The 22,126-nt window shown below is 38.9% G+C and overlaps 1 protein-coding gene across 14 annotated transcripts in view; it reads right to left on the minus strand.

The window, feature by feature from the left end:
- Positions 1-22,126, minus strand: part of PLD1 (phospholipase D1) — a 224,052-nt gene that overhangs the window by 58,480 nt on the left and 143,446 nt on the right. For 12 of the 14 annotated variants that reach the window (XR_002337490.1, XM_005657100.3, XM_013990128.2 and 9 more), the window contains 5 exon segments: positions 19,868-19,996; positions 19,013-19,131; positions 17,305-17,418; positions 8,345-8,455; positions 5,652-5,740 (listed from right to left, as the gene is read on the minus strand). Coding sequence is in view for 13 of the 14 variants with exons in the window: in XM_005657100.3 (XP_005657157.1) it covers positions 5,652-5,740; positions 8,345-8,455; positions 17,305-17,418; positions 19,013-19,131; positions 19,868-19,996 (562 nt within the window). In the remaining variant the exon portion in view is untranslated. 14 annotated transcript variants of the gene reach the window in all.

Below are 22,126 nucleotides of genomic sequence, written 5' to 3' on the forward strand. Positions count from 1 at the left end.
ATTTCCCAGTTTCTACAAAGTGAGCTTGAAATTTCCAGCCTTTAATGTGCTCTGTTAACTTCCAAGCATGAGATAAAATCTGCAACAGATGCTACCTCACCATGCTCTCTTATGGTGGATCCCAGGATCACTGGGAAATATTCAAACAGAAAATATCTTCGAGTTCCTTTCAACCCTGAAACGCTATGATTTTAGAAGAGGTCCAGATTTTAAAAGGCAAATTAACATGCTAAAGAAAAATACTCTTTCAGGCTTCTAAACACTTAAAAACAAATCTTACAGATACTTATTAAACCATGTACTTTGGGGAACTAATGACTGGGATGGTAAAATTGAGATTCATCCTACTCTCCTGATTAGCTGATCACAGTTCCAAAATTCATGATTCACTGCTCAGCCCAATGAGCTCATCTATCAACTTCATGTATTTCTGAGACTTACTTTCTTCCTTCCTTCCTTCCTTCCTTCCCTCCCTCCCTTCTTTCTTTTTCTTTCTTTCTCTTTCTTTCTTTCTTTCTTTCTTTCTTTTCTTTCTTTCTTTCTTTCTTTCTTTCTTTCTTTCTTTCCTTTCTTTCTTTCTTTCTTTCTTTCTTTCTTTCTTTCTTTTCTTTCTTTTTTCTTTCTTTCTTTCTTTTTCTTTCCTTCCTTCCTTCCTTCCTTCCTTCCTTCCTTCCTTCCTTCCTTCTGTCTGTCTTTTTAGGGCTGCACCTGTGGCATATGGAGGTTCCCAGGCTAGGGGTCTAATTGGAGCTGTAGCTGCCGGCCTATGCCACAGCCACAGCAACATCAGATCTGAGCCTCATCTGTGATCTATACCACAGCTCACGGCAACTCTGGATCCTTAACCCACTGAGCAAGGCCAGGGATTGAACCCGCAACCTCATGGTTCCTAGTCGGATTTGTTTCCACTGCACCACGACGGAAACTCCCTGGGACTTATTTCAATATCACCAAAAATTTATTTTTCTCTTTTGTCCAATATGCTTTATAGATAAAGCAGGTAGTGCTATATCAATAAAATGCAAAAGTGTACAGAAATATAATGCAATTTTGTAAATGAAACATGGATTGACCTTCAGAATTGGGAGACTGGCAAGTATGCAAGAAATATCTGTGTGTACATCTATGTTTAACTGTAAATAAGACTGCTTTTAAGTCATCACAGAAACAGTCCTATGGTGACTTTCTTTTTTTTTTTTTTTTTTTTTTAAAAAAAAAAAAAAAAGGACATAACTCTGTTTAGTAAAAGCATCTTAGGAACTTGTTTGGAAACAAGTGATTTTAAAAGGATGAACTAACCATCCTATCTCTAGACTGCTGATCTAATCTACAGATCCTGGACTTGAGCTGCAACATTTTCCAGGCTCCAGCTAATCCTGCTTGCTTCAGACTGGCCCCCACAATCCAGAATGGCTCTTGCCAATCTATCCTGTTGACTGTTTCTCCTGAAGTCAGTGGTTTTTGTATATTAACAGATTCCTTGGTTTGTCTCAAGTCTGAAGTCAAGGGGAGATTCTGTCAGTAACCAAGGAACTCTGTTCAGTCCTGGATGGATTTTTCCTCCCAATTGCAGGGCTTGTCCATATACTTGTGCTACTGAGTATATAAAGGTATACAGGTATACTACCCCCTAGATTTTCTCTAATTGTTGAGTATATTATGCAGTGTTTAACACACTGCACCTTTAAAGTTGTCTGTCCTTTTATCTTTATTTCAAAAATTTAAACATATGACAAGCATATACTTGAACTCACTGTTGATGAAATCTAAATGTTAATAATATAGTATACCTACCCCCCAAAAAAAAGCATATGAGAGGGCAAAGAATAAAGGTCACCTGGAAAAGCAGGCCATCATTAATATTTACAGCCATATATGCTGTTTTAGATGAATACTACATAATCCTGGCTGTGCCCCAGAATTACCTGTGGAATATTATACAATACAGGTGCCTGGGCCCCACTCCAAGAAATTCTGATGTAGTAAGTCTTGAGTTGAGTCCAGCCCTCTGTGTTTTGGTAAATGTCCAGTGGTAATTTTACTGTGCAGAAAGGGGTGGGAAACAACAGTGTTTGTTTCAGGCTGTGTGAGTACTGTGCTGAGCTGTCTAAATGCCTTCACTGTGGGTCAAGACAGCCATCCCCTCAGCTGTTGAGAGTGCTGGCTGCTGACCACTCACACAGTGAAGTCCTTCTCCAGAAATTGTCCTCCATAGGCCAAAGGGGCCTGCCTCACTCATGGCTATCCCCATTCCTGGAGTCAGTCAGTGGGAGAAGGGGATTACAAAGGCCCAACCTGCTTGTCTCAATTTGGGATACCTCTGAAGTGGTCTCTAATCCTGTCAATGATATAGGGTTTCAGGGTGTGGGCAGCGTAGGGTCCAAAGACCTGGGCTCAAAGCTGTTTTTGCCTTTTACTGTTTGTGGTCCAGACAAGTCACACTACCTCTTTAACCTCAGTTTTAACTTTAAAAAATAGGGACGAAGGAGTACCTGCTGTGGTGCAATGGGATCAGTGGCATCTTGGGAATGCTGTGACACAGGTTTGATCCCTGGCCTGGCCCACTGGGTTAAGGATCTGGTGGCATTGCTGCAGCTGTGGCTTAGGTTGCAACTATAGCTCAGATCTGATTCCTGGCCTGGGAACTCCATATGCTGAGGGGTGGCCAAAAAAGGAAAAAAAAAAAAAAAAAAAAAAAAAAAAAAAGGAAAGAAAAAGAAAGATGCTTATTGTAATCCCATACCGACCATTATAAAATCCAAAGATGTCTCACTTAAATGCCAATAAAGAAATCAAACAAGAAAAAATAAAAATAGACAGCAACAATAACAACAACAAAAGCTATAGGACCTACTTCCAAGAGAAGTTGTCAAAAGTCAGTAAGAGTCTGTAGATACAAACTGTGTATCACCAAAAATGCTAGTAGCTACCACTATAAAATGTTCATAGGTCTAAAAATCCCCATATATTACTGAAAGAAAGATATTAAAAGTACCACAACACTGGAAGTCAAAAAATGTCTTAAGTCTCAAAGTATATGTACTTAACATTCCCCACTGCATATGTTAAGTGAATTAAAATAATAAACTGTAGGAGTTCCCGTCGTGGCTCAATGGTTAACAAATCCTACTAGGAACCATGAGGTTGTGGGTTCGATCCCTGGCCTTGATCAGTGGGTTAAGGATCCGGTGTTGTCGTGAGCTGTGGTGTAGGTTGCAGACGCGGCTCAGGTCCTGTGTTGCTGTGGCTGTGGCATAGGCCGGCAGCTACAGCTCCGATCAGACCCCTAGCCTGGGAACCTCCATATGCCACAGGAGAGGCCCAAGAAAATGGTAAAAATACAAAAAAAATAATAATACTAATAAACTGTAATGATTTTATTTTGCTCTTTTTACACAGAGTTAAAATCAGCCATAAAATGAAAAGTCCAATGTTTCAAGAAAATTCAGTAGGGAAAGAATAGACTTTTCAACAAGTGGTGCTGGAACAAAGAAATATCTTTACGCACAAGAATGAAGTTGGACCCCTACCTTACACCATATACAAAAAGTAACTGAGGAGTTCCCGTCGTGGCGCAGTGGTTAGCGAATCCGACTAGGAACCATGAGGTTGCGGGTTCGGTCCCTGCCCTTGCTCAGTGGGTTAACGATCCAGCGTTGCCGTGAGCTGTGGTGTAGGTTGCAGACGCGGCTCGGATCCCGCGTTGCTGTGGCTCTGGCGTAGGCCGGTGGCTACAGCTCCGATTCATCCCCTAGCCTGGGAACCTCCATATGCCGCGGGAGCGGCCCAAGAAATAGCAACAACAACAACAAAGACAAAAAGACAAAAAAAAAAAGAAAAAAAAAAAAAGTAACTGAAAATGAACCAAGACCTAAATCTAAGAGCTAAAGCTATAACATTTTTAGAAAAGAACAAGCATAAATCTTCATGATTTCATGATTAGGCAGCATTCATCTATGAAGCCAAAGCACAAGCAATAAAAGGGGAAAAAAAGATGAATTGAACTGTATCAGAATTTAAAACTTCTGTGTTTCAAAGGGCACTATCAATTAAATAAATAAAAAAAAAACTCTGAATGGGAGAAATTATTTGCAAATCATAAATCTGATATGGAACTTGTATCCAGACTAAAGAACACTTACAATTCAAAAATAAAAAGACAACTTAATTTAAAATGGACAATAATAACACATGAATGGCCAATAAAAAATGTTCAGCATTTTTAGTTATTAGGGAAATTCAAAACAAAACCACAATGAGATAACATTTCATACCTGTTAGGATAACTATAATCAAAAAGAGAGATAGGAGTTCCCACTGTGGTGCAGTGGAAATGAATCCGACTAGGAACCATGAGGTTGCGGGTTCAATCCCTGGCCTTGCTCAGTGGGTTAAGGATCCAGTGTTCCCATAAGCTGTGGTGTAGGTCACAAATGTGGCTTGGATCCTGCTTTGCTGTGGTTCTGGCATAGGCCAGCAGCTACAGCTCCAATTAGACCCCTAGCCTGGGAACCTCCTTATGCTGTAGGTGCGGCCCTAAAAAGACAAAAGACAAAAAAAAAAAAAAAAAAAAAAAAGAGAGAGAGAGAGATAATATTAAGTATTGGTAATGATGTAGAGAAATTGGAACCCTCATATATTTTGGGAATGTAAAATGGTGTAGCCACTTTAGAAAACATTCTGACAACTCCTCTAAATGTTAAATGGATCCACCATGTGATCCAGTAATTCCACCCTAAGGGTAAGAAAAACATGTCTGCACATAAAAACTAATATAGAATGTTTATAGCAGCTTTATTCATAATAGTCAAAAAGTGGAAACAACCAAAATGTCTATCAACAAATGAATGGACAAACCCTTTTATATGAAGTACATACAGATAACGGAATATTACCTGACAATAAAAATAAATGAAATACTGATATGTTCTATAACATTGATGAACCCCGAGAACATTAAGGTAAATGAAAGAAGCAAGTCGCAAAAGACCACAGATTGTATGATTCCATTTATATGAAATGCCCAGACCAGGCAGCTCTACAGAGAAAGTAGATTAGTGGTTGCCAGGAGCTAAAAGGGGGACTGGGTAGTGACAGCTAACAGTTATGGGGTTTCTTTCTGGAATGATGAAAATGTTCTAAAATTGATTCAGTGATGGTTGCACACAACTCTGGGAATATACTGAAAATGACTGAATCGTCTACTTTGGGTAGACTGTATGGTATGCGAATTATATCTTAGTAAAAAAGTTATTAAAGAAAATAATCCCATGAGCTGAAATAATAAGACAGAGGGTAAGAAGAATTTAAATATAACCCATGGAAAAATGTTATGACTATTTTGCTTTTGATTTTTAAGTGAACACAGCTCACTGTCTGCCTTTAAATAAATCAAATCACAAATTTAATGCGTGGGAAAGAGACTGGCCAGGAAAAAATGACTGTGCTCTGGGAGCATTTGCATTCCCTCAAAATGGACTCAAAAACTCTCAGCAAGTGGCTCAGACTAAAGGAATCCATAACCTACTGCTAGCTAAACCAAAGTTATGCCTCCTATGACAAGACAGTACTTAACAGGCTATCAAGTTATTTTAGCAGTGAATGGAAGACATCCTGAGGAACAACTCCTACCAAAAGGCCAAAAATGTTACCTGTGAGCTTTCAGTATCCTCTGAGCAATGGCATCGCCGATCTTGTTGAACACAACTTTGTCATCAGCGCAGCTTATGAGAAACTGGTTCTATGAGGAATAAGTGGGATAATTATGTAATAAGTTTTTCTTATCTTAGCAATATGCATAAAAGGAAAACGTGGCATATAACAAAAACTACACTGATTTTTAAAAAAATGATGTTTCACATAGCAGACATGTTCTGATCCTTGGAATCACCTCAGCAAAGTAAATGACACTGACAGTAAAAGAAGTCTCATGCTGGGTCTCATGCATTTCTAAGTAATATCACCTATATCACCTTAGTCAAATGGAAGGTTAAACTATTATTTAATCATGCAAATTCCTTGTAGAGTACATTCCTAGAATGGCAGGAACATTCTGAACTTAACCAACAGGGAAATCAGGTTTTTCAGATTCATACATTATATAACTGCTTATGATTAAAAATTTTACATTGGCAAACATTCTATCTCATGCTAAGTTGACTTTCTGAACAGGGATGGCAGAATCCTGGTCTAGTTTTCATCACTACTTCCTAATGTCTGCTTTGGCCTTATCTCATTTGTTTAGGTCTCTTTTTAGGCCTGAACTTCTATTTTAGGTAGCTTCAAAACTCTTTTGTAAGTGTGTTGCATATATATAAATAAACCAATCACATAGAGAAATATTTTTATTCCCCTTTTCTTTAAGTACTTCTGCTTGTAGATTCATGAATCTATAAAACATTCTTTAAAACTGTTATTAAAAAGCCAGAGTATACCATTATTATTATAATGGTATAAAAGATTTAGCTGCCACATAAAGGACTGTTAAAAATTAGATACAAATATTAGGAATATTACACGTTCTACCAGTGATACAGACTGTCATAATATACCCCTAATTTATAAGTATAATCATCACAAAGTGTAATTCTTTGTTAATTATCTGAAAGAGATACATAAGCAACAACTCAAAATAGGATTACCATACTTTGCCATATTATCATTTTTACTAGCGTGCACACTTTTAAACTTATATGCATAAATCTTCCAGAAGCCAAACTTACAGAAAGACATTGTTCAAAAATTCATTTGAGAATATGTTTCCCTTTAGGGCATCAGAAAATCAAAATCTCAGCGGCAACCAAACCATGTTTGCTTTTCTGAATTCATATCACAGAGAAGCTTAGCATTCCTCAGCAGTTGTAACATACTCGTGTCCTTCATTTCTCCTTTTTTGGAAACACTGAGCAGAGTCAATGCCAACAGCTCTTCTAGGCTACAGGTGTTTGAACCAAATTTATGTCCACAGCTATGTGTACCGACATGGCTTTACTGACCTCATTTAGTACTGTGGTAGTGTTAAAAAGAAAAGCTGATTGAATACTACTAAAGAGAGACAACGCGAAAGGATCCTGGGGAACAGATGAGCCAGCCATTAACATCTCACATTATTATGGTATAATTATTGAAATTAATAATACTAACAGTATTAGTATTATTAAACTCTAGATCATATTTAGAGTTCACAAATTTTTTCACTAATATCCTTTTCCTGTTGCATGATCTTACTCAGGATACGACATTGCATTTAGCTTGCTAATATTTTTAATCAGCTTTTTCTGTCTTCGGGCCTGTGAAATAAATTAAGCTCCAATTCTTTCCTACTTGCCTTTTAATGAATTGTCACTGCATGGCAGGGGAGAGGGCCAGGATGCAAGGGGAAGGAAGTAGGGCTTGAATGGTTTTCCTCAGTGACCCTGTCCCTCTCCATATATTTTTTTAATTCGATGGGAAGAAAAGACTAAAATAAAGAAGAAAGATGTGCTTTGATTTATTTTTCCATTGTCATGACTTTCTTTTTTTTTATTTTTTGGGCTGAACCTTCCACATATGGAAGTTCCCAGGCTAGGGGTTGAATTGGAGCTACAGCTGCCAGCCTACACTACAGCCACAGCAACGCCAGATCCTTAACCCACTGAGTGAGGTCAGGGATCAAACTCTCATCTTCATGGATACTGGTTGGGTCTATAACTCACTGAGCCATAAAGGGAACTCCTGATGACTTTCTATTTTTTAAGGATTTTTCCAAGTGCTCCAAACTAACTTCCGATCTAACATATGATTAATATAATTAGTTCCCAAACTAAATCCATTACCTGCAGTTTCTCCTAGTCTCTACACACAAACTCTGGGATCTGAAAAAGCTTTCTGAAAAAAAAAGTTCACACAGGATTGAAGAAGGTGGCACCTGCCCTCAAAAATCTCTAATCTCCCTTTTCTATGCTCCTTTTCTTGCACTCTCTCCACTCTCACATCCCCAGACCAGCGGCATCCATGAGCCACTTACCTCTATGCCTGCTCTCCTGAAGCAGGACATGCCTTACATTTATAATTTTCAACTCAAGCCAAATCAAAATTTATGTCTCTAGGTTGGGGTATTTCTCGCTAATACTATTACAAGTTGATACATTTTAATAACAAGGATTTAAGGGATGCCTCTTAGAGTCCTGAGTTAATCAAAATGCAAAGTGAATGTCAGATATGCTGGGGAAATCAAAATTCAGGTGACCCAAGACCTCTCCATGTCTCAATATATTGCAGCAGGTTTGAGTTTGGGGACACTGCAATCTCTATGTGATATTTAAGGAAGCAGGTTGTCACACCAATTTACACAAGCAAGACTTACTTCTATATAGATATAGTGTTGGCTGTTCTCTATCACATGGACATACGCAGCATGGATAGACTCTTCATGGTACTTTATACCAGCAGACCAATCAGCAGCAGAGCGGAGCAACTACAAGGCAGCAATCAGAAAGGAGCAAACATAAGTCAATAGAGATGACACCAGAAGTATTAATATAATGAAGTCAATCTTCTTTCATCTAAACAACTAAATGATTATAGTGGCATGTGTGTCATGGATGGGCCAAAGGAGAGTAGGTGGGTGGGGAACTGGTCCTTGGACATAATTCATAATGAAGGAGTCCAGCTGGAAATTAAGTCCTGAATACATGCCCTTTGACCCGGGATTATTTTCATTCAAAATTGGAAACCATATAGTGTGGTTTCTACAAAGAGCATTTCAGAGATACTTTTATGGGTAAATAACAAGGTCCTACTTTACAGCACAGGGAGCTACATTCACTAGCTCTAGTGTACTTCAGATCTAAAGTATGATTAAGGTTCCCAGACTAAACCCATTACCCGCAGAGTTTCTCTTAGTCTCTACACACAAACTCTGTGATCTGAAATTCAACACTTATGGTACATAAGTGTTTTCTATTATTAATGAGAACCTTAGAGGATGCATTTGAGCTATGGCAGATCATGCCAGGATCCTTCAAAGCAGACCAGAGCTGGCAGGAGGAAGGCCACATGGAAATGGAAAAGGCCATAATGGAAACGAATATGAAAAATAATATATATGTATAACTTGGTTACTTTGCTGTATAGCAGAAATTAACACGTTGCAAATCAACAACACTTCAATAAACTTTTAAAAGAGATATTTAAATAAATACTTCTTTTAATGGCTATGAGTAGGGTGACTATTTGCACTCTTTTTCCATGATAGCTCCACAATTACCTCAGAACACCTGGTGTATTAATAACACCACTTTTACTAATAAAAGTGTCCTGGTTTGAACCTCATTGATATGGTCACCTTAGCTCTGACCAGATAATGGGTGATAACTCCTTTTCTCTCAAATAGATACTCTTAAGATTAATACATTCTAAAAGACAAACAGATTCATTTAGGCATGTAATCCTGATTTTGCCTTTAATTAGTTGTCAGGTCTTGCATGTCACTTCAACTCAGCTTTCTCACTGATGCCACCTCCCTCTCTTTAGACACTCACCTGTTCCCACCTGGATTACAATAAGAGCTTCCAGCTCAGACACCTGAGTATATGCTTAATACACAGATGTACAGTGGGACTGCCTAGGTTAGCTCAAACACTTAGTGGCTTTGATCTTGGTCAAGTTTCTTTCTTTCTTTCTTTCTTTTTTTTGCCATTTCTTGGGCTGTTGGTCAAGTTTCTTAACCTCTTTGTGTCTCAGATTTCTGTTCTATAAAATGGAATATCTACATCATAGGATTGTAGAGAGGATTGAATGAATTACTGTGCAGGATGCAAAAGGAGGCTGAGCACTTAGTAAGTGGTACACAAGTGTTTGATATTATTAATAAGAACCCTAGAGGATGCATTTGAGCTATGGCAGATCATGCCAGGATGCTTCAGAGTAGACTATAGCTGTGCACGAGAGGCTTTTTCAACATTTAAAAGCCACTGGTTACAATTTTTAAGCATTCTAACTAGTGTTCCAATATAATGTTGGGCATATAGTAGGTGTCAATAAATATTTATCACCTGACTTTCCTTAAACAATAGTGTATCATCATAGAAGAATCACTCTAAAAATATATTTGGTAATCCTGATTTGAAATGAATATTGAAACTGTTGCTCTTGAGGGAAACTGAAATTAAAAATAAAAGAATACCCATACTTATTAAAAATACATAAAGTGATCCAATACATAATTGGTTTTATGTCTGTTATATTTTAAAATATTTGATAAAATTCTTTAACTTAAGAAAAAATTTTTTTTTGCTTTTTTGGTTGCACCTGTGGCATATGGAAGAGCACGGGCCAGGGATCAAACCTGCACCACAGCAGCGACCCAAGCCACTGCACTGACAACACAGGATCCTCAACCTGCTACTCCACAAGAGAACTCCAGGTCAAAGACATTTTGATTGATTTTTCTTTGTTTTAAACTTAAGATTTACTCACTTTTTTCTTAGCTGACCTGACCAACTTGTCTCTCATCTCTGTTTCAAACCAGTGTAACTGAGACAAGCCTCAAACTCCTCCTTACACATGCAGAAATGTTGCTCATTTCATTGCCCCAAGTAGCTTGAGAATCAAATCTAACCCACACTTTTCAAACCTCAAATTTGAATAGTTTAAGAATTTTTAAATTGAAATATAGTTGATTTACAATGTTGTGTTACTTTCTGCTATACAACAAAGTGATTCAGTTATACGTGTACATACATTCTCTTTTACATTCTTTTCCATTACGCCTTATCACAGGATCTTGAATACAGTTCCCTGTGCTATACAGCAGGACCTCATTGTTTATCCATTCTATATATGCTAGTTTGCATCTGCTAACCCCAAACTCCCAATCCAATCCACAGGATACAAATTCAAAGTATATAAAAGGTCATATTTCTGATTTTATTTACCAAGATTATAACTAAAACCAGTCATTTTCCTTTGTATTGTGCCATATTTTTAACTTAAAAGATAGCCTTATCTTTATCCATAAGCCCTAATCCCCATATATACATTGGGCTCCAGCTGAAGATACAGACTGAAATACCTCTTGAAGGAAAACTTTCTAAACTTTAACATTTGTCCCAAATTCCCATTCTCTTACTGAAATGCTTTTATTCCCTATACATTCAGTACATGTCTTAATTTCTTTTTATTTCTCTAAGCTCCCAAGTCAATTATGGAACAAAGACGATCAGGACAAAAGCACTTTTTTTTGGTCTCTCAAACAGAAGTTGGCCTCCATTTCACAGCTCACAAATGACATGGGTTGGGGAGAGAAAGAAGTGCTTAAACTTTTGGGCCTCATCCTTCTAGTCTGCATTGAGGAGTAGAGCAGGCAAGGAGCAGCAGAAACGGAGGCTGCTCAAGAATCTGCCTCAGACTACCAAGCTCTTCCTTCTAAGAACCATTTCTCTATAGTTGAATGTCATCCATTCATTTCACCATGTGCCATTATTCAAAGAGGATGATCCTTTTGCCTGAGCAACAGGTTAACCTTGAAGCTGAAGGAAAGGAAGAGGATATGATTTTTGAAGAATAAGGCTTAAAAGGGAGAGAAGTCCTAGGGAAAAGCCATAGAGCTGGGGCTTCCTGGAAGCCGAAAAGAAGCAAAGGGGGTGGCTGGGGCTGGATTTGAGTCTGTGGCAGCAGAGGATGAAAAGGCCAGCATGAGATACATTGTCGCCTTGCCAAGCCGTTGGCGGTTACAACCATCCTGGGACTTATTGGAAACAGTCTCCTTGCCTCACAGTTATGACCTCAGGGGCTGAAATCAGACTGCTTCGAATCCAGTCCCAGCCCCTCCATTACTCACTGTGTTATTTTAACCTCTCAAAGTCTTAGTTTCCTCATCTATAAAAATAAAGGGTCAAAGAGAAGCACAATTCATAGACTGGTGAATTTTAAATGAGATAATTCACAATAAACTTAGTGCAGTGCCAGGCACAGAGGCAACATTTCCTATTCATGTGGCTTCAGCCAGCTCAGACCCACAGCAGCATCCACAGAAGTCTTTCTGCACAAAGACATGGTCTGTAAATGGAAAACAGCTTCTATGGTAAGAAATATCCTTAGGACTAAGTCAAGTGGCTTTCTTTCACCATTGCTGCCTACCTTATTCCATCACTATACCAAACATTCTGCTGTCCTTTGAAATCTGCTTTGATTCCTACATTGACATCCTTTGAACTGTCATTTGGATATTTTTCCCAGGTGAAGGTACACATTTTTTTCCAGTAGTACAATTCGGATATCATCTACATTTGCCTGTATATATTTTTTCTCTTCTTTTCTTTTAACAGAATAAGAGATTGAAGACATGACTCTAGGAGTTCCTGTCGTGGCTCGGTGGAAAGAATCTGACTAGCATCCATGAGGATGCGGGTTTGATCCCTGGCCTCATTCAGTGGGTTAAGGATCCAGTGTTGCTGTGAGCTGTGGTATAGGTTGCAGATGTGGCTCAGACCCCGCATTGCTGTGGCTGTGGCTGTGGCTGACACCTACAGCTCCGATTCAACCCCTATCCTGGGAACCTCCATATGCCATGGGTCCAGCCCTAAAAACACAAACAGGCAAACGAACAAACAAAAAAGACGTGACACCAGTGGAATTGTTACTTCTTGGCAATGACTGTCTAACAAATGATTTTTCTACTATAAGCTGTCCAATTTAATAAAAAGGATTGTTTTGTGTATCGATTCCATGTTGATACTAATGTGGCATTAAACACTTTCTTTTACCTTAATAGACATGTCAAATGTCCTCTGCCTTGGTCATTTATTGAAACTGGCAATAACAGCATTCAGGAACCTAGTTTGTTCTTTTTAGGGAGAAAACAAGTTCTTTTAATATACTCTGTGCATAAGCAGTTTCGGAATCATCTTTCCTCCAAGCCCCGTCCCCATGCCTTTCTCCTGCTCTGTCTTCTCCAAGTGCTCTTGGTAGGATTCTGGGAACACCCAGCACTGAGGGGAAACACTCAAGATTATTTTAAAGTGTCAGGGGAAGCTGCTGAAGTCAGCTCTCAGGTCTGCATGACTTTCTTAAAAGCAGAAACTGGTGTTGGTGGGGGCAGGCGTCCATCCTGCCTGCCTAGCCCTCGTCTCCTTGGCTGGCCGTGTCAGTCTTCTACAACAGCTGTAGTTGGTGTGGAATTACTGGCAGTATGTGCCTAAGGGTGATTAGGTCCAATGTTCTCATATTAAAAAAATTAAATAATTGGGATCCCTTCTGCAGCTGAAAGAATGAGATGAATTTTATCTATGATTTACCTTACTGTGTCTAACGCTCTTTCTTTCCATTTCAATATATATGGTATAAATGATAGAAAGGTTTTGTGTCCAGAACAAGCTTGGTGACCCATTCAGAGAAATGTCAGCTTCTTTGCTGCAAACTTTTAAAAAGACTAGGGAAAGCGTGAAGGTGGTAGCTAATATTGATATAATTTAAACTAGCTCACATTTCTAGGTGATTTGCATGAATTAAACTATCATCACAAACCTATGAGACAGATACTATTATGATCCCTGTTTTAAAGATGAAGGCTATGCATAGAGAAAGGTGAAATAATTATTTCCCAAGGCTCTATGCCTCATACATAGAGAAACAGGAATTTGAACACAGTCTGACTCTAGAATCTGCCCCTTCCCCTCACCACATTTCATTGCTCCTTTTCAGTTAATTAAACTTGTGGTCTCTGGTTATGTTATCAACAATAAACTGTGTTAAAATCAATGTTAAAAAGAATACACCTAAGGAAGAATTTTATTTAATTTCTCTACCAAGAGTGTGTAACAGCCATTTGTTTATTGCCACACAATAGCTAAGAGGGTCAATGGTTTGAGAGTATGACAACCAATTCCTTCGAAATTAAGCAGCCTCCTACACAGCAAGGTTCCTATCTCCTTGCTCCCTTCTGGATTCTCTGGAAAACCAAGGATTTGTCTAAATTATTGCTTGTACCCTCTAAGCACGTTACAGTCATAACTTGACAACAATATCCAGAACAAGAGAAATAACGTTTAAAGCCAATAAGTAGGTAATGTGAAGTGAAACAATACTGTGGTCAGAACTTTACAGAAAAGGAGAAATAGAACAGGGTAATTTCTTTTTTTAAGTTTCTGGTCATCTCAGATTTTCCTGTCTTCAAAAAGATGCACTGCCTGGCAGTACCCAGTATTTTCTCAACTGGTATTATTTTGGCAGTTCTGAAAAACATGTATTGTCAACCAGCAGGGATCCAGGTTTTGTGAGGTCTAAACCTTTTAAAATTGCAGGAGAGCCCTCTTAAAGAAAAAGACAACTAATTTACCAATACAAAATCAGTACATGCTAGAATTACCATAATGGACCCTTTACTTGTCTCCTTGTTCTACTTGTCACATATATACAGACATGTGACAAAACGAGAGGTCCTATGTCAGTTAAGGAAATGCTCATAGAATATTCACTCTTAGCGGTTTCATGACACACATCAGCATAACAAAGGCACTAAGAAGTCTTCTATTTTAAAAATCTGCAAAACCTTTTCTGTCCATAGAAACCTTTTTTAGCTATTAGCATTTCACAGGCAAAAGCCTATTAGGAAACCACGATCTAGGTTAAACTTCATTAAAATATTCAAGTATCACACTTCCTCCCAAATCAAAAAAAAAAAAGGTTCCAAAAGGTTCCAAAGTTCACTAATGTCTCCGGGATCAGGTAGAAGCGAACCAGGCCAGCACTTTGGGGCACCCCTAACCTTGCCTTCTGCTGTCTGAACCTCATCTACCACCTCTTCAAGAGCAAATGGTTTGCTGCAGTTAGTTCGACCGTCTTCTGAGCAGAGGGTTCATTCCTTAGAGGAGGCGCCCGGTTCTGTCCCTTTCATCTGCTGACTTCCATGGCACGCTGGTCTGCACTCTCAGCCTGGCATTTGGTCCTAGACCACGCCTTGCTTTGTTAACATCAGAGCTGTCTCTCCCCAGCCAAGTCCTTTTCCTGAGGCAGAGAACTCCTTTTGTCTGCCTCCTCAGGATCCAAATGTGCACTGATGACCTGACTGTGCAAACAGACGGCACATAATAGATACAAGGTGACTGAATAAATGAATTAATGAGTCACTGAGTCTTGGTAAACTTCCTTTCAAAGATGTTGGCGTTGCAGAGACCAGGCAGCTAGGGCATGTCAGGGATGAATGTATGAACATGGAAGAAGAAAGCACTGATCTAGCTGCATTTCTACCATAACATCCAGTGATATGGAGGAGGTAAACCAAGCACAGCATTTTGAAGGGTGGACATGCAAAGCATCTATCTGCCTCATCAGGGCAGGATAAGAATATGCAAAACAGGTCTTTACCAAAAAGCATTAGAAGATGTATGTATATGCAACACTGAGATAAAACATCTTTTGCTAATCAGAAAAATACACAATTCCCAGCAATGTCTTTTCAATGGATGCTTAATTAGCATCTGCTAACTTTGATAAGTTGATCACTGAGTTGGTGTTACTGTCATCTTAAATATTAAATTCTCTTGTTTTCTTAATATCAAGGCTCCCACTTTGTCTTACAGAGTAGATAATTTGTCCCTCCAAGTAGAATGAAATTAAACAGGTTCATAAAATATTCATTAACTTATGTATAAATGCATATCAATCTGTGCCTCTAAGTTTAAATTGGTTGTCTTCTTTAGCCTGGGATGAATAAATATTTGCTGAGGGTATTTCTCTTAAGTGATTTATCTTTTTGATTGTTCTATTATTTGATGTATGGTCTGAAATGTCTTTTTTTTTTTTTTTCCTTTTTAGGGCTGCACCCATGGCATATGGAAATTCCCAGGCTAGGGGTCAAATCAGAAATGCAGCTGCCAGCCTCCACCACAGCCACAGCAATGCCGGATCCGAGCCGCATCTGTGACCTATGCTGTGGCAATGCCAGATCCTTAACCCACTGAATGAGGACAGGGATCAAACTTGCATCCTTGAGGACACTATATTAGGTTCTTATCTTGCTGAACCACACGGGAACTCCTAAAATGTCTATTTCTTGTATGTCTATCTGCACACAGTACAAAGTAACTGATTTATGTTTTTCATTTATATAATCATATTCACTGGACTCCATGTCCAAATTAAAGAAATCTGTAATAGTGATGTCAGCAGCAGACTACTGGATCCTTACTTAAACAACACTTCTGATGCTGATAGTGATGACTTTGAACAAAAGGCAATGCCACAGGAGACCAATCCTAGTTCTGTCCCTGTGTGATCTCAAGATATAAAAGCTGGACTTGGTGGAGGGAACAGATTGGGTAACAATGGACTACATTAGGATTTCAAGCTCCACGTCTACTGATAACCAGCTGGATGACCCTGAACAAGTCTTATAGTGCCACCAGGTCTTACTTTTCTCATTTGTAATTTGAGAATGTTGGACTGGATATGGTAAAATTTTGTGACTCTAAAAAGCAAATTCCTCATTCTATTAAAAGTACCTCTAGGAGTTCACGTGGCTCAGTGGTTAACGAATCTCACTAGGAACCATGAGGTTGCGGGTTCGATACCTGGCCTTGCTCAGTGGGTCAAGGATCCAGTGTTGCCGTGAGCTGTGGTGTCGGTCGCAGATGCTGCTAGGATCCCAAGTTGCTGTGGCTGTAGCTGTGGCATGGGCCAGAGGCTACAGCTCCAATTAGACCTCTAGCCTGGGAACCTCCATGTGCTGTGGGAACGGCCCTAGAAAAGGCAAAAAGACCAAAAAAAAAAAAGTACCTCTAAAAGCCATTTAATTAGGAACTAAAATTAGGTTGCACTATAACTAGTTTCTTAGATGCTAGGTTTCAGCCACACTCCAGGTACTTAACTGGTATCAGTCCTAGGTTTACAGGGTATTGTGTTTCTAGGATCACTTCAGAAGGAATTACACAACAAGCCTCTCCTTGGCTGGCCTTAAGACATGCAATTATTATATTTATACAAGCGTTTTAAAAAGAGGATAAATCACATATTTTAAAATAGAAACTATAATACTAAATTTTAAAAAGTCCATTCAGATTTGCTTTGGAGTTGTCTTAACAAATTTGACGAGTATCCATGCGGGTTCAATCCCTGGCCCCACTCAGTGGGTTAAAGATCAGGCGTGGCTGTGAGCTGCAGTATAGGTAGCAGACATGGCTTGGATCTGGTGCTGCTGTGGCTGTGGCTTAGGCCGGCAGCTACAGCTCTGATGAGACCCCTACCCTAGGAACTTCCATTTGCCATGGGTGTGGCCCTAAAGAGACAAAAAGACAAAAAAAAAAAAAAAAAAAAAGCCAGACTTACCTGTACATTAGCATGGACAGACCCAGGCACTTGGTATTTCAACTCATGGGCTGTTGTTTGAGATTTGGGAAGCAGGAAAGGATAAGAAAGGGACCGATATTTTGGTTTCATAATCTAAAAATAAAGAAAAACAGGTAAAAAAATTCAAATGAAAAAAGTTCCATTCTTCCCTACTTTGTGATTATTTAAAAAAAAAAAATTCAGGTTCATTTAAAAAAGAAATATTAACAGTGGGGGTTTCTTGGTGGAGAGACAATAGATTATTTTTGTTTTCTTTCTATTTCTCAGAGGCAGAAAACTCCTTTTTTCCTTCTGTTACCTTTTGGAGAAAGCAATATTGCTTTGTATTTTTTAAAAAAGTGTAAATACGACCTAGATTATAGAAGTAGACAACTGCAAAAATGGGATTATTTTATAAGCTGATTTTTTACTATGTTGTAGATTTCTTGCAACAGCAATATAGAAGCACTATATATATCATTTTAAAATAACTTCATAATAAAATGCCATGGAACAATCATAATTTTTGCAACAAGTTTCTATTAATGAGCATTTTAGTTATTTCTCATTTCATATCACTTATTAGATGCAATGTCAAAATAAATTACTTATTGAATAACTTCTTTAGCTTAAATACCTGAAATAGATTTTCTGAGTCAGAGGTTACATACTTTTAAAAAAGCTTTTTGGGGAGTTCCCGCTGTGGCAAAAATGGGATTGGCAGTGTTTCTGCAGTGTTGGGACTCCCAGCTGCAGCTGTAGCATAGGTTGCAAGTGCTGCTCAGATCTCATCCCTGGCCCGGGAATTCCATATGCCTCTGGATGGCCAAAAAAGAAAAGAAAAAAAAAAAGAAAAAGAAGCTATTTGGTATTACACCTATTTATCCTCCTAGGAGTAAGGTATAAGAGCATCAAAGGTCTCAAATCCAATTGTAGGTATTCACAGAGATTTTATCTTTATCAGTCCAGTAGGTGAAAAGTAATATCTATTTACTTATTCATTCATTCGCTTCTTGTAAAAAATATTTCCACTATTTCTAAGAGCTCTTGTTGTTTATAATGTTATATAAATGAAAAATAAGGTGACTATTTTACTAAATAGTTACTAAAACTAAATCTTTCTCCAAATTACCTGGTCATTATTTAAAATAAATAAAATGGAAACTTAATAACACCTGGAGGATAGGTACTTAACCTACAAAGGTTAGGTCAAATTCTTATCAGTAATGAAGGCATCACACTACGTAAGACACAATTGAGAGAAAAGAAAAACGGCTCCGTCTTCTCACACACTTTGCTCAGAACATCCTCAGAAGCCTGTACCAATACAGACCCAGGGCAGTGCCAGGACTGAAAGGACTTGGAAGCTCCAGCTCCCTCACCTGGATAAGGCTCTCATCCTCCTAGAGTAGCCAATAGCCCTCCACGTGACTATCAGTCCAGGCCAGATGCTTAAGCAACACTGAGTGTCCCAGGTGCTCAAATGGTTAAACCATGGGCCATGAGCCCTCTGTCCTCCAAACTGCCCATGGTATGGAAGTTCGGGAACCTTTTTCTTTTCTTTTGCTCAGAAGCCCAGGTGCTCTGACAATCAGGCAGCCAGCATTGGATGGGTGGCACAGCTGTGATCACCTCAGCACCTTCTTACCTCTTCTTTTAGGACTGTCTCTCTTTATGTGGACCGAATCAAGATAAAACCATCATGTACCTTCGTGAAGTTCCAGCGCTGGATGAAGTGGCGGGCCACATCTCGAGCCGCCTTCCCATGGACTGCAGAGGCAATGTCATGCCATGGCATCCGGGGGGTGGAGTACCTGTCAATGAAATCTGCCCAGGTGCACCAGGCAAGGGTCCTACTACTTCTGTGCCAGGAACACAAGACCCTGATCCCAGCTCTGACCCCAACTATGATATGTAAGAGAAAACAGATCTTTTTTGTAATGTCGACGATGTGTATTTCTTGACTTGGGTAGAACAATACCTTTATGGCCAAGAGAAACATAGATCTTACACTGAGGAACACAGCCCCCCATGCGCCTCTCCCAAATGTTTCCATTTCGCTTAGTATTAGATATTCACTAGGCAAGGCAGATGTGAGTTGGTGCTAATTATTTAAGTCTGTACTTGATATTACATTTTTCCTTTTTATCCAAAATAACTCCAAGCTATGCAGTGTTATTTCTATTTCCTCTTCGACATATAAGCACACTGATAATATGAAAGGCATTGTTTTGATGCTAGAAGAAGAGGATAAGCAGAAAAGGAGATGATCAAAGGAAGGGTATCATCTCTTGGAGAATTAGAGATTATTACCCTGAAAATAGGCCTATATGAAACCTGGAGATTTCAAACAAGTAAGCTCTTTTTCATTTTATTTTCTTACTATACTTACAAGGGAAAGCCCTCAAGTATATGACTGAATCCTAGTCTCCAATGTTTTACCAAATATTCAAAACAAAATAAAGCAAAACAAAAGCTGTGAGGTCATGAACATGCAGATTTGTTGAGATGCTGACAAATAAAAGACAAAAATATAAGCAGAAATCTACAACATGGTACTCACCAGCAAAAGGTTTATCAAGTTGGACCCAGTCTTTGAAGACAAAATTGCAGTAGTCCTTTCCATGCCAGAATCTGGTTTCTCCATGGAGCTCTCCCACCCCTGTCTGTAAACTTCGGATGGAGCCTGTGGCTGTAAATGAAGGAAGACCCACTCAGAGACTGTGGTTCAGGCAGGCCCCAGAGAGGGAGGCTCAACTCTCATTTATCATATACCTAAAGATTTCTTAACTTTTCTCAAAACTAGGGCAGCATGTGTTCATTACACCTGATGCTATAGGATGGCAAGGTTTTAAAACCCTCATAAGTATATTATTAGTGGTAGTTGACTATAACCAGATTTATCATTTGACAATGAAATTTAATTCTTATTCTCACCATCTACCAAATCATTGGAAAAATGGATCACAGGTTGAACTGTGAATAAAAAACTTTCTAGAAGGGACTGTGGGAAAGCAGTAAAGCCAGGTCAGGTGAAGGAACGTGAGATGCAGAGGCCATGAACAAGTCATGTCCTTCCCTTTCTCAACAAATACGGTGTACACCTAATGTGTAATTCTTGTCCTTAGCATCTCAAAATTCAAGAATTTCAAATTTCCAGCCCCTGAATCAACAAGCTAAGTGACACGCAGCTTCATTTTTCTAGGTTAGAAATCCTTTATGTGTGTAAGGAAGACTTTGTCCCAGATGACATCTAAGATCTTTGGGGCTCTAACATTCTATATTTCTAAAATAGTAAATGATATACATAAAAATATTGCAACAGACAGAAGCTTAGGATCATATAGGTGCAAAAGCAGCAACCTACTGCAATATTTCACAAAGAGCTTTGTCGGGAACATTTTACTTGAGGGTAAATACATTGACTTATGTGGTTCGTACGTTTATGGGGTATGCTGATCACAAAGACAACTAAGCAGGAAAATCTGCAGAACCACAAATCACAAAATGCAGCACTTGGCACAAAAGAGACACTTAACAGATAGACACTGGATGCAAAATGTATGCTAAATCAATAAATGGTACCACCTGCAGGAGCCAGTGCAAGTGCCCAGCTGGGCCCCCTATCACCACACTAGCCCAGAACTGTTTTTCTAAAATGAAGATGTCTTTGCTTAAAAGCCTTCTAGGATGATCTACTGCCTAGAGGGAGTCAAATCCTAAGGGTTTTGTGTACTCAGGTGCCTCTTCTCAAACTGCTGCCAATCTCTATCTTTTTGGTCCTTGGTCCTTGTTTTCCCCATACAACCTAGGCCCCGTGCACACTAAATTTCTCACTCATTTTGACAGGCCTGGCCGGTCATGCAGCTGGCACATTATTCCTTCTGCCTGGAATGTTCTTCTCTCCCTCTTGGTCTGATCTCCTCACCATCCTTCAAGAGCTTCATTAGCTGCCACCTGCCCTGCCTTAGAGATACATCCCAGATCCCAGCAGAGAGAAGCAGTCACTAGCACTGCTGCAGAACCACTGATAACTGTGCACCCAGGGCCTCTGACTCTGCGACCCACCTGTGTAAGGATGCTCCCTCCCTGCCCGCTATAAACTCAGGGGTGAGGAGTGTGTCCTCTTAATGCCTGGAGTAGCTGGCATTCAGTAGGCAATCAATATTTGCAGAGCAAAAGTTTTTAAACAATCACCACACAAACTGCTAATATTTTATCTCAAACTGAATAGTTAACCTCCAAAGTTATTGAAATTTTCCATAAAAGGAAAATGTCTTAAAGTGCTAACAATTAACGAAACTTAATAATGTTAAAAAACTGAATTCTATTGATTTCTCCCAGTGATTTATTTTCCTGCTAAGACTGAAAGGCCAAAGTACTGGTAGGTCTGTTTGCTCACCTGTAGGCATGGCACTTTGTTTTTTTAAAAAAAAGGAAAAGAAAAAAAGGGACAAAGAATGAGATAAACAGTAGGTCAATTCCAAAATAAAAGAAATTTTTAAATGTGTGTATGTATATATATATACACGTATACTTAAGTATACATATGTGTGTGTGTGTGTGTGTGTGTGTGTGTGTGTGTGTGTGTGTACTGTTTTCAGCAATTGGGAAACTCTAAGCTAATCTTCACATGTATACACATATACTTGCTTAAAAATTAACTTTCACCTAATAATCAATTCTGATAAGAAAAACAGAACAAAGAAAATTCTGAAGTCTCAGAAAATGATCTTGGTGCTCATTGAATAAAACCTGCTCATAATCTCAGTTTGGTTTTGGTTTTAGTTGTGGCCTAAACTATTCCAAATAAATCAGGTCC

The sequence above is a fragment of the Sus scrofa genome, chromosome 13 (assembly GCF_000003025.6).
Source record: "Sus scrofa isolate TJ Tabasco breed Duroc chromosome 13, Sscrofa11.1, whole genome shotgun sequence".
NCBI lineage: Eukaryota > Metazoa > Chordata > Mammalia > Artiodactyla > Suidae > Sus > Sus scrofa.